The following is a 12,450-nucleotide window of genomic DNA, read 5'->3' as shown; positions in this document are numbered from 1 at the left end:
TTGGGAAAATCTGGTTTTGTCATTAACTATCTTGTTTTCTCCATCTACAGTGATTGAGAGTTTTGCTGGATATAGTAGCCTAGGCTGGCATCCGTGTTCTCTTAATACTTGTAGAACATCTATCCAGGACCTTCTGGCCTTGAGGGTTTCCATGGAGAAGTCAGGTGTAATTTTGATAGGTCTGCCTTTATATGTTACCTGTCCTTTTCCCTTCACTGCTCTTAATATTCTTTCTTTATTCTGTATGCTAGGTGTTTTGATTATTATATGTCGAGGTGTCTTTTTTCTTTGGTCCGGCCTATTTGGGGTTCAGTATGCTTCTTGTACTTTTATGGGCATGTCCTTCTTCAGATTGGGAAAGTTTTCCTCGATGATTTTGTTGAATATGTTTTCAGCATCTTTGAGCTGGGCTTCCTCACCTTCCTCCATGCCTATTATTCTTAGGTTTGGCCTTTTCATGGTGTCCCACATTTCCTGGATGTTTTGTGTTAAGGATTTGTTGGATTTATGATTTTCTTTGGTCGATGAATCTATTTCTTCTAGTTTATTTTCTTTGCCTGAGATTCTCTCTTAGATCTCTTGAATTGTTGTTTATGCTTGCGTCTGTAGTTCCCGATTTTTTTTGCCCAGTTTTTCTATTTCCAGCATTCCTTCGGTTTGTGTTGCCTTTATTTTCTCTATTTCAGTTTTCAAGTCTTGAACCGTTTCCTTCACCTGCTTAATTGTTTTTGTTTTTGTTTTTTTGGGTTTTTTTTTTTTGTTTTTTTTTTTTGTTTGTTTGTTTGGTTGGTTGGTTTTTTTTTTTTTTTTTTTTTTTTTTTTTTTTGGTTTTCTGTACTTTCTTTGCTTTCCTTAAGGAATTTGTTAATTTCTTCTACTTTTTGTTTGTTTTTTCCTCCACTTCTTTAAGGGATTTTCTCACATCTTCTTTGAGGGCCTCTATCATTTTTATAATTTTTAAGTCATTCCCTTCTGCTTCCTCGGCTTTGTTGTTGTATTCCATTCTAGTTGGTGTAGATTCCCTAGATTCTGGTGGTGTCATGCTTGTGTCTTTCTGTTGTTAAGTGTTTTCTTGTATTGCCGTCTTCCCATAGCTTCTTCCAGTAGGTGTTGGTGGGGTCCCCCCTCTCTCTATGGTACTTCCCCGGTGGGCTTTGTGGGTCAGAGATTCAATATCTGTAGTTCTGGGTGGTCCAAGCTCTATAGGAGGTCTCTCCGCAGAGAGGGACCCAGGCATGGGGTCAGGGCTGAGGATCCAGTAGAAGATGCCTCTAGCCAATGGCTCTAGCCAATGACTAGCAAAAGAGGACAAAGACTGAGCTGTAACTTAGGAAGTTTTTGCAGGATAGTCAGATCTCACTGGAAACTGGAACTCTCCAGCTGAGGCCTCTTTCTTTAGCAGAGGCCCTGCTTTGGGGGTCAGGGATCTTGCCCGAATATAGCTATTGTTAGCTGAGTCTGGGAAACTCTGTTGCGCTCTGGGAAGTCTCTATGATGGAAAAAAATGCATGTGAAAGGCTGGAAGGTCCAGGGTCTATGGATCTGTACCAAAGAGCAAGGAGATCTGTGTTCTCAGCCAAATGCTACCATTTGCTACGTGGCCATGGAAGCACACCAACAGTTCTCAGGTAAGAGAGACTGCGTTCCTCAAAAGATTCTTAGCAATATCTGGAGACATTTGGGGATGCCATGCCTTAAAGAGGGTACTCTCACCTAGTGGGTAGAGATCCAGGGTGCTGCTAATCATCTTGCCTGCAGCAGAGAGGAAAACTCACAGAGCAAATTTCTCTAAACCCAAATGCCAGCAGTCCTGCGCTGAGAAACCCTGGTCCTTGTGGCTCCTTACTTTCTTCACCTCCTAAGTCTGCTGTGACCCTCTGATAGAACCGTTATAATGATCAAATCGAGCAATGTCATGTCTATGGAGATTTGGCAGATATAGAAAGTCAATTAAATTTATGTCGATTTAATCTTTTCTAATTTAAGAAAGAATCCACTAGGTACAAAGAGTTCTTAACATTTAAAATCAGTGTAAAATTAATTTTTATATAGTAAGTGTATTTTAAGTACTAAATTAGTGGTAAGCTAAGGTTCAATATTTTAAATACTTAATATTTTAAATGCCCATGTTTATGATCGTTATCAATCCTGTTGTTTCTATTCATCAATCATCATATTTAAAGAAATTTCAAGTTTTATATTTAAAGAAATTTCAAGTTTTAGACATATTGCAGTTTTTCAGGCAATTTTAAACAATTCTCCATCTATAAAATTCTATAATCTTTTTTTCAAAGTATGTAAAGGAATTTTAAGAACACTCCCCTGCTCTCCCCTCTCAAAAAAAGGAAAGAAAAGAAAAACTATACTGTGCTAGTGTAACTAGGGTAGTTGATAGTCTGTCACTGTGCCTAATACCTGAGAGAGGAAACTTGATAAAGGAGAGATTTGTTTGGGCTCAGGGCGTCATCATTTTCACTCCATGGTCACCTGGCTATGTTGCTGTGGCAAAGTAGACACCTCATGGTAGAAAGGCGTAGTGGAAGAAAGCAGCTGTTGTTGTGACAGGAAGTAGAGGGAAACTGAGAGGAAGAGGGCAGGGACAGGAAAGGTGTGTCCTGCAGATAGGAGTATGAGTACATACCTTTGTATCTTCAGGTAGCTCCTTCCTCCAGTGGAACCCAACTACTAATAGCAGTTTCATTGACAAGTTATGCATCTTTGTGATCTAGTTACCTTTCAGCAGCAACACTAAATCAAACTTCAAAACCTGCACCTTTGGTGAAGGCAGGCACATGACACTTCCTCCCCAACCTATAGCAGTGTCTAAGATCCATATTTGATATGTAATTCTTCTTGCTGATTTTCTTGTTTTTCAGCAATTCATCATAGCTTTGAAGAAGGAAGGAAGGAAGGAAGGAAAAGTATTTTTTAGAGTGCCCTGAAATCAAGAACACCCTACCACTTTTCATTGTGTGTGTGTGTGTGTGTGCGCGCGCGCGCGCGTGCGTGCGTGTATTACATTTACATTCTGAATTTTATATTAGAGGACTTTCATGTAAGTTTAAGACCGACTGACCAACCTAATAGATTTCAATCTTAGAGATCAGAGATTGAATTGACTTGACTTTCTATAGCTCAGCCCTAAATTTGTATATAAATGAAAAAGTTTAAAATATTGAAATTTTTACTTAGCCAGTAGATAAATACTCAGTTTTGTCCATGAAAGTACTTAACTCAAAATATTAGATGTAAATGGAGTTTCGAGGTTAAAATTAAAATTTGATTGTATTATCATATATTTCTTCTGTCATGAGGAGAGTAGACCTTCTTAAATGTTAATATAAATATTATTGCAATAATATCTCTGAAGTAGCACTCTGACACCAATGAGAATAGAAGAGAGGAGATGTATTCACCAGTGGACTCAACCTAGGACCTATATCTCCCGAAGGCTTCAGTCCAAATCCAGTTTGCATTTACATTTTATGTCATAAAACCACAAAGTGGGGCAATCAATCAAGTGGAACGTTTTCCAGAAGCAAAGTATATACAGCAATTAGCCTGGGGCCTTTTGTTCTTTAAATACATATGGCAGATATAAGCGTTTGTGGCCAAGTTGCTAAGGGTAACAACTGTTTTGGGTTTGGGTTTTATTTTTTTTTTTCAAATGTTTCTCCAGGTCGCTCCGTTCCAGGTAACAAGTGAAATCATGCTTGGCAACATGTAGTACATGAGAGACTTTAAGTAAATCACTGAAAAAGCCAATAAATAAGTATCTAATCATTGCCCTTTTCTAACTTATTCTACATAAATATTACTAATATTGTATATATGTATGCTAAGCTACTGTGCTAAGAGCTGTGGAGACACGGTTTTTAAAACTGGCTTATCTTCAGTAGCTGGAAACCCAGTTATGATTATCATAGTCAAAGACATGGGAAGCTAACAAGCAAGGCAAAGTAGTAAATGGCAATTTCAAAAGACAGGTGTGCACAGCATAAGAGTTTACAGAGGGAAAAGGCATTACATTAAAATGTCAAGGTCAGGACCCACAAACCAGGATCTGCCAGAGCATACAGTTATTTGGGCAGACAGGAAGTGTGCCTTCATATGGGAGGTGTGCTGTAATGACTCACCAGGTTTATGTATTCAATCAAAACTACTCACCTCAGGAGACTAGGGAGAGAAAAAGAAATGAAAAGGAAGATATTCAGGTCCCAATAAATTGGTGTGCCAAAAAAACCTCAGAAGACTTGGATTAAGTTGGATTGGAAAAGCAGGCATTAGAGGAGTAATAGAAGAGGAAATAAGACAACCATTTTGAAAACATATGAGCTTTATGCTTTCAAAATAGCCAAGGTTTTATAGCACAGACCACAAAGAACTATGTATCCATTGTGGTGATGATGCTTTGTTTGTAGGTAAGTTGTTTATTTTGAAATTAAGAAGTGAAATGTGATTCTCCTCCCATGATTCAAAGCCCATGATGCTATAGAATAGCAAATTACTAGATGATAAATGAGAAAGAAAGGGGTAAAAGCTATGGATTAATGAAAAAAAATCAGTTTTCTAAATAACACAAAGTTCCAGAATAAAAAGGATAACCCTTTTCTGTAAGTTGTCACCCAAATTGGCAGCTGTTTGGCAGACAAAACATTTTTTTAAAAGGTCTTCTGAAGCTCTAAGTGGGATTGGCTAGCCCGCTGCCTTGGCAATGACTAACCCTACTTGGCTGAAAAATTCTCCAGGCCCTTTCCTTAGTGATTACAGGTAAGCTTTCCTGCTTTGTGACAAGCAAATGACCCTAAGGAAAGGTGCCCAATATGGACTTACTTTGCCCTGAGTGCTATGTATGTTAATCAGCTTTTTACCAATCATGGTGAACAACCTGAAATGGCCAACTAATAAATATAAAAGGTTGATCTAGGCTTACAGTCCATTGATTGGATCCATGACTGTGGGCCTATTGTACTATATCACACTCAGATGGGGTCAGTAACCTCTTCAAGGACACATCCCCAGTAACCTGAAGGCCTCCCACTGGATGACACCTCTTATGATTCCCACAGTCTCCCAAAGGCTGTTGTTCCACAGAACAGGTCTTTGACACATGGGTCATGTAAGCTCTGAACTGTAGTGCAGGGTAATTGCTGGCTTTTTTATTTATTTGTTGTTGTTGTTTGGTTTTTTTCTGGAGGGGGATGTTTTTGTTGTTGTTGTTCAAATGAACCATATTCTAAGATCCAGAGAAATTAGCTCCATCTTATACTGATACCTATGCACAAGCCCGGTTTGCAATCCCCTAAGTAGAGTTCATTGATGACAGGATAGTATAGTAGATTCTACTTTGCTTTCTGTTGATGTGACAGAAATCACTTTGGGGAAGACAGTGTTTATTTTAGCCTACAAATTATGGTCCATCATTGAGGAAGGCCAAGGCAGGAACTCAAGGCAAGAGCTTGAAGGAGGAACCAACAGAGAGACACTATTTAATGACTTGTTCTCAGGTTCATGTTAAACTAGCTTTCTTGTTCAACCCAGTCTCACCTGCCTAGGGATCACACCACACACAGTGGGCTAGGCCTTCTTATACCAATTAGCAATCAAGAAAACACCCCCACAGACATGCCCATAAGCAAACCTGATGTAGGCAGTTAGCTCTTCAACTGAGGTTTTCTCTTTTCAGGGTGTCAAGATGACAACCAAGTATAGCCATCACAATAAGTACTCACACTTTAAAGCTTTAAACCCCAATTCCATCATTTATGAAATATTGAACCCCAAAGTGATTGAAGTTTTGTAGGCTTTCAACTTGATTTTTCAATAATCTGTACACTCATACCATAAACATTCTACTTTCATGTGCCTGTGAGTATTAAAAGATTCCTTTTATATGATGTTTATGACTAGAACCAAATGGAGAGCAATCACAGGAGTGAAAATACAGATTGCTCTGTCTGGAGTTGTTTCACTCTGGTGTCATTAGGGGGACATATGAGAGCCAAGCATTAAATGTGGTAGTCTCATCCCTTCACCATGAAAAAACTTCTAGGTGGCGACCACTGCTGAGATGTTGGATCACTGTACAAACCAACTAGCCATCTTTATCATTTCAGGTATTATGTTCTCTGCTACAAGTCGAGTGAAGAACCCCCAGTGAGCCCAGACACATGCGCTACCATTTTGGAAAAGGCTGGCCTTGATAATTGGGCTCTTGGAAAAACAAAAGTAATGTTTTCATGTAATTTTCATGGAGAAATGATTAGTGGATTTATAAGAGTTGTAATATCTTACTATTATTGAAACTAATATGATTTTTGTTAGAGAATATGTAAAATTGGGCATGAAACTTATAATGCATAAAGACTTCCTTCATGAAGATAAAACATTTTTGATCTTTATAAAACCTAGGACCACTTGCCTAAGGATGACACCACCCACAGTGAGCTATGTCTTCTTATATCAATTAGCAATCAAGAAAATGCTCCACAAACATGCTCATAGGCAAAGTTGATGCAGGCAGAATGAGAAAAAATTTATTTCAAAGATTTATCCAAAAGAAAAACCCTAATGACACTGGTAAAAACCCTAATGGTGCCTCAAATGGTATTGTCAACAAGCATATATTTTTCTATAGGATGGACCAGGGTCTCACTGTAAATCCCTCACTGGCCTGAAACTCTTTTTATAGTCCAGGCTGGGCTTAAACTCACAGAGCCACACCTGCTACTATCTCCAGTGATGAGATTAAAGGCAGGTACTGCCAGTCATTATTTTATCTACTTTATCACTTCCAAACAGTCAGAGAGGTAGCATAAGATCAGAATTGGGATTCTTGTTCTTCTCTTCTTTTTTTAAATTCTCACTTGGTTTCTATTATAAACTTGAAATTTAACTAAAGTAAAATATTTAATATCATTATGAGACCCACTGTATGTTTGAGTAGTGGTACATATATTATAATTTTGGGGAGCTTGGGGAATCTTCTTTAACCACTTAGAGAACAATTTCTTAAAACATCTTGAATATGGAAACCAGACAAGCTGCTGTTTGGAGAAAGGATACATTGAACCTAGCATGTCCTTAGAGACTCTTGAGATGGGTAAGTCCCAGTGCATTCTAAATGTGTCTTGGAGGTATACCAGATATACCCCAAGACAGGATGGGAAAAGAACAAAGCTAAAGAAATACTCACAGATTGACCATTCAAGTATAGCTACTGTCAACTACCTCAAAAGGACCAGAACAAAATGCCCTCCTTTACAAAGAAATTTGAGTATTGTGTCTTGGGCATAGGAGGAAGGAAGAGAATTTCATGATGTTCAGAGGATGTTTTATCCAGGCAACAATTTTAGGGACTTTTTTGATCATCTGTCTTATACTCAGTAACACTTTTTATATATTTGATAAAGGAGAAATCAAGGTGCTCAGAGGATATATGTTTTATTCAGGCTATTTTCTTTAAAGATGCTCACAAAGATGAACTCTGTTAGGCTAAAACCTCTTCATTTATGGTCGGAAGTGCATGTGTAGCTTCAAATGGAGTTTTTAACTTGTGAAAAGGCCTTTTGCCTGCCAGTTCTGCATGATATTTAAGTAGCATTTTAAAGCTATTCATATTTTTCCACTTCACCTTTCCAGTTCATTAACATGGATAAAAGTGTTTAATATAAGAACATTACTAACACTATGCAAAAAAAATTATGACCTTTTTAAACACATTGAATTTTAAATGAATTGTCAACAACAGAATGAACTAAATATATTAATATCCAGAATCCTGTAGAAATTAAAATTGAATTCAATCAAAATCCATAATACCAAACTGTTTACCTGTGGTGCCAGGTTTCCATGTTCAATGGCATGCTGAGAGAGTTCTACAGTTCAATTACTAGATCTTATGACTTAGCTATAACATTTGATTTTTAACTAGTTTTCTTGATGGGCTCAATGAACTCTCTGAAGTAATGTATGTTGATTAATTTATCCAAATAAATAAATAAATAAATAAATTCCCTAAAGGGAAAGAGTAAAGCTAAAAATCTTAGATGTGAAGAATGCCTTTGATCTTGAGGCTCCTGCCTTGTCCAAGTTCATGTCAACTTTAGAATGATCTGAAGTGGATAGTTGATTCTGATGGGACCCTAGCTGCCTCACTTTCCCCATTGGCAAAGCCATATTCATATTTATATCTCCAGTCCCCTGCCATATTCATATTTATATCTCCAGCAGATAAAGAAATGCAATGTTTCAAGAATCATTTTGTGAGTGAACATTTGATGAATGAACTACCCTTTTATTTAGAGATAGAGTTGTATGATTTTTAAATTTGGAAAACAGTGTTGTCTTTAAAATGTCTTAAGCATAAAATGAGCTTAACCAAGAATGTATGATGCTGAATATTTGTCAGAAAGAGCTCAGACTCCCTCTTTCTTATTATCAGATAAAAAGAACCACAGAGTTGCCCAAGTCTTCCTTTTGCTTTCTTCTCAAAGACAAATTTTGTTTAAGCAGCAAAATCTGACTGACAGACAAGCCCAGGAAGCAAGTATGTCTTCCAGCCCCTAAGAGGTTCAACAAACAGTCTGTTCTTCAGGCATGGCACATAGCCCCTTTACATCTGTGTGCCAAGATCTTACTGTACTTTATTTTCATTCTTTTAAGGTGTTCCTTAAATATTATCATGTGGAACAGTTGAATCTAATGAGAAAGGAAGCCATTGACAAGCTTATTTTGATTCAAGCTGGTGTCAGAGCATTCTTGGGTTCAAGAAGATACCAAAAGCTACAGCAAAAGAGGAAAGACAGTGCTGTAGTAATACAGTCAGGTAATTACCAAGGTCACCTTGCAGTATAAAAAGCATAATGAGATATGTATATAGGTCATAAATTGAATTTTCTAGCACTTCCTGTGAACAGATCTGCAATTTTTGTACAACTTTTGTGTTTATCTTAATACTACCTTAAATTAGATTGTTACAATGATTGACACTTTTAATATTTGTGTAAATGTTTTGTTTTAAATTAAATAATTGGAAGTTTTAAGTTTCATGTCAGGATTAATGAAATACAATTGACCAATACTGCTTGATGTGGCTAACAACTAGATTAATAATGGTATCAAGAATCATATTACAATACCATAACTCATTAGACAATAAAATTTTCCCTACTCTATTCCAAAGGTTACAATTGTCATAATTTTTGACAATTTAATTAAATTTTATTTTTGTTAAAGGGCATCTATTCCTCTATATTAGCTCTGCGGAAGTGATATATAGGACCATACTTAATAATTTTTTATTAAAATATATTGATAGACTATGGATTTTGCTGGTGTTTTTTCCTTTACAGGCATTAATAAGATTTGCAACGGTATTTTTTAAAAAATTGACCAAATAACTATAACGAAAAAAATGTACTTTTACTTTCACTCTGAAATTTTACTTCTGATATATTTTGTTTCAGGTGCTAGCCTAGGCTCACTAAATCAATTTTTAGCTCACTGACATACATGGCCACATTCCAAAGAACATTCATATGATGAACATTATAGACAACTTCCCAAAGACCCATGTCCTTTTCCCAGTTCCATCAGTCAGATTCCAAACAGTTAACTTCCCCTCAAGACACGAAAGTGCTTTAGAACCTCATCTTCAACTCTGAGCTCCATAAAGCTCTGATTTAAAAGATTTTCATAACTCACTGTCAGTTAAACATCACCAAGTGTTTGGTGCAGCCAACTAGCCTGATTTGTACCTGAGAGAGGGAATGAGGATTGAGAAAAAAAAAACAGACTAGAAGAAGAATACTGGGATCCACCCTAAGTTTATTATTCAAAGTTCTTATATACTCCAACCAAAAGGGGAGAAGGCAAAAGGACTTCCTTACCAATGATACAAGGAATAAACAGACACAATTATTTCCTTACTTCTCAAAACATCTAGTAACCATACCCTTAATCAAACTTCTTGTTATCTGGCCTTGAGGATTAAGACATCTAATAAGCACACCTTAGATAAAGTTGTCTGTTATCTATGGAAGACATCCAGTGACCACACCTTAGGCCAAACATCTTTCAATAGCCATACCTTAGACCTTTAGGTCTTAGGCCTTTAATCTTGAAAGAGCAAGGCTAGGTTTGAACTCTTTTACCTTAAGTCAATATGGAATGGAGCCCCAACAACCTGGTCCGAAGTGAGACTGTTTACAGTTATTAGTTCATTCCAAATTGTCGGAATGGTCTAATGTTGTGAAGAAATGGTCCTGAGTTTTGCTTTGAGAAGCTATCCTGACAAGTGAATGTTCCTGGATATATAGTTACTCCATGTTCTTTTTCTAAAATAAAGGGAAACTTTGGGAACAGAATTCTAAAATATATATGACTCCCAGGATAATTGGTGAAAATGTCTGAACTTTACATGTAGACAATGAGGGCCTTCTCTGTGAAGAGCTGAACATAACAAAAAGAAGGTAATGTCAAGCAAAGGAGCATGCTGTCATCCATGCTCTCAGTGTCTGCCATTGTAGTCCCATGGTGATTGCATTGCTGTAGTTTATATCTAAAATTGTCATGTTAATGATCCCCATTTGAAAAAAAAATACTGATCTATTAGGAAGCTTTACTTTTGATTTTTTTCTGTGACAATGATGGTCAAAACTACTAGTTTGCATTCGTTTAATGTACTTTTATTTCTTGTGCCAATTACTACTTTGTTCCTTATGTGTTTCAGCTGCAAGAAGACATCTCATGAGAAAACAGGGGAAAGAAACTGCTAAAGTAAAAAACACAGCAGTAAGGAAAATTCAGGCTAATAATCAGGAATTTGACTACAGGAAAAACTTCGAAACTAAAAGGTACAATGATGTTCTTTCTGACACATTTTGCCACCAAGATGTTCCAAGGTCATTGAGTCATGTTTTCATCTTTGTTTTTCCTGTCTGATACTGATATATCAAATACCAGAGGCACTCAACCACCTTGTCTACTGGGGAGTTCGCGAACATCTTATACCCATGGTCACACTTTGATTCCCAGAGGGCTCCCCCACCTCTTGCAGTTCTACTCAAAGTTCCAGGTGTCCCTTGATAATGATTCTCTAGCTGCCCATAATAACATCTCCATCCCCATCTCAATGTCCCAAGCCCTCCCATTTATTCCAATGGCCATATCAGCCAATATGTCGTCAGTCCTAATTGTAATCACCAGCAGCCCTTTTTGCATTCCCTGGGCCTTTCTATGCATATTTCAAAGTGCTTACAGAATCACAGGAATTCCTTTATTCAGTAGATTCCATATTAAGTAGTGGGATACAGAGATGAAAGAAAGAAATTCCTCATCCTCATGACTCACAGCATAATGAAAAAGAATATGACCAATAAATTTCTAGTAAAATTGGCTGGCTCTGCTAAAATATATATATATAAAAGAAAAGTATGGTGAAGCATTTAACCTGGTGTAATTGAAACCTTGAGTTCAATCCTCAGTATCACACAAAAAGGAAAACTGCCATTTGGCTATGCAAAGAGCATGGAGGATATAAAGTGTAGAGAATTCTGTCTTCATTGCTACAGATTAATGAAGATAAAATAGTTTGGGTCCAAATGGTAAAAGGAATTGATGAAAATATGAGTAAATAGTTCTCTAGAGATGTAAAGATCACTTCACACTCAGCCTTTATCTTCAACATAGAATTAGCCATGTAAAGGGTGAACAAATAAGATGGAAACACTCAACCACGTGTGTTATTCTCAGACCCAACACTCATGTATTCAGTGAGCTTATGGACACATGTCACCTTCTCTCCTCCCTTCATGCACACTCTCCCCCAAATCACACAGGTCAATCCCATTTCCTTCTTTAATGAACAGCAATGTTGATTTGAAATTTAGAGGCATTTTATGTTTTTGGTTTTCTGTGTGCTCAGAGACCTATGTATGAGCCCTTTGATGTTACCTGTAATGGTCCAAATGATGTGTTTTTCCTTGTCATTTGTCACAAAATTGCCCTGCATACTCCAGGGAAAACCCATGTCTGCCTCAGGAGCAGGATTTGCATGACAGGAGCCGGAGAAGTATAAACCTGTTGCATATGAGAGAAAGATGGACTGATATTACTACATGCATGTACCACACACGTGCCTGGGCACATACATACATGCATACCACACACGACTTCTACTGCTTCTAGAAATTGCTAATGTAAACTCAAAAAGAGCCTAAATAGGAAAGAGAAAGCCAGGGAAAGAGAGGCTTGGCACACACCACTTCCCAAGACCCACACTCTTGAGCGCTTGGCTCTCTACAGTCCCTGCTTTCCCTGGCACTCACACCCCCCACCTCTCTATCTGCAACCTCACTTCACTTCTGCCTGTACTGAGCTCCCCTCAGCTGTGGCCTCATTCATAGACAGGTAAGGACCTCTAAGCCTGTCCAGCAGCTGTCCTTCCTC

The 12,450-nt window shown here is 37.5% G+C and overlaps 1 protein-coding gene across 1 annotated transcript in view; it reads left to right on the top strand.

Moving 5' to 3' along the window:
- Positions 1-12,450, top strand: part of Myo3a (myosin IIIA) — a 163,927-nt gene that overhangs the window by 118,968 nt on the left and 32,509 nt on the right. Inside the window, 3 exon segments of the mRNA XM_051205741.1 lie at positions 6,117-6,228; positions 8,665-8,827; positions 10,733-10,856. Of these exon segments, the coding sequence (XP_051061698.1) occupies positions 6,117-6,228; positions 8,665-8,827; positions 10,733-10,856 (399 nt within the window).

The sequence above is a fragment of the Phodopus roborovskii genome, unplaced genomic scaffold (genome assembly GCF_943737965.1).
Source record: "Phodopus roborovskii unplaced genomic scaffold, PHOROB, whole genome shotgun sequence".
Classification (NCBI taxonomy): Eukaryota; Metazoa; Chordata; class Mammalia; order Rodentia; family Cricetidae; genus Phodopus; species Phodopus roborovskii.
Note: the sequence above shows the minus strand (reverse complement) of the source record. Positions and strands in the feature narration are given on the sequence as shown.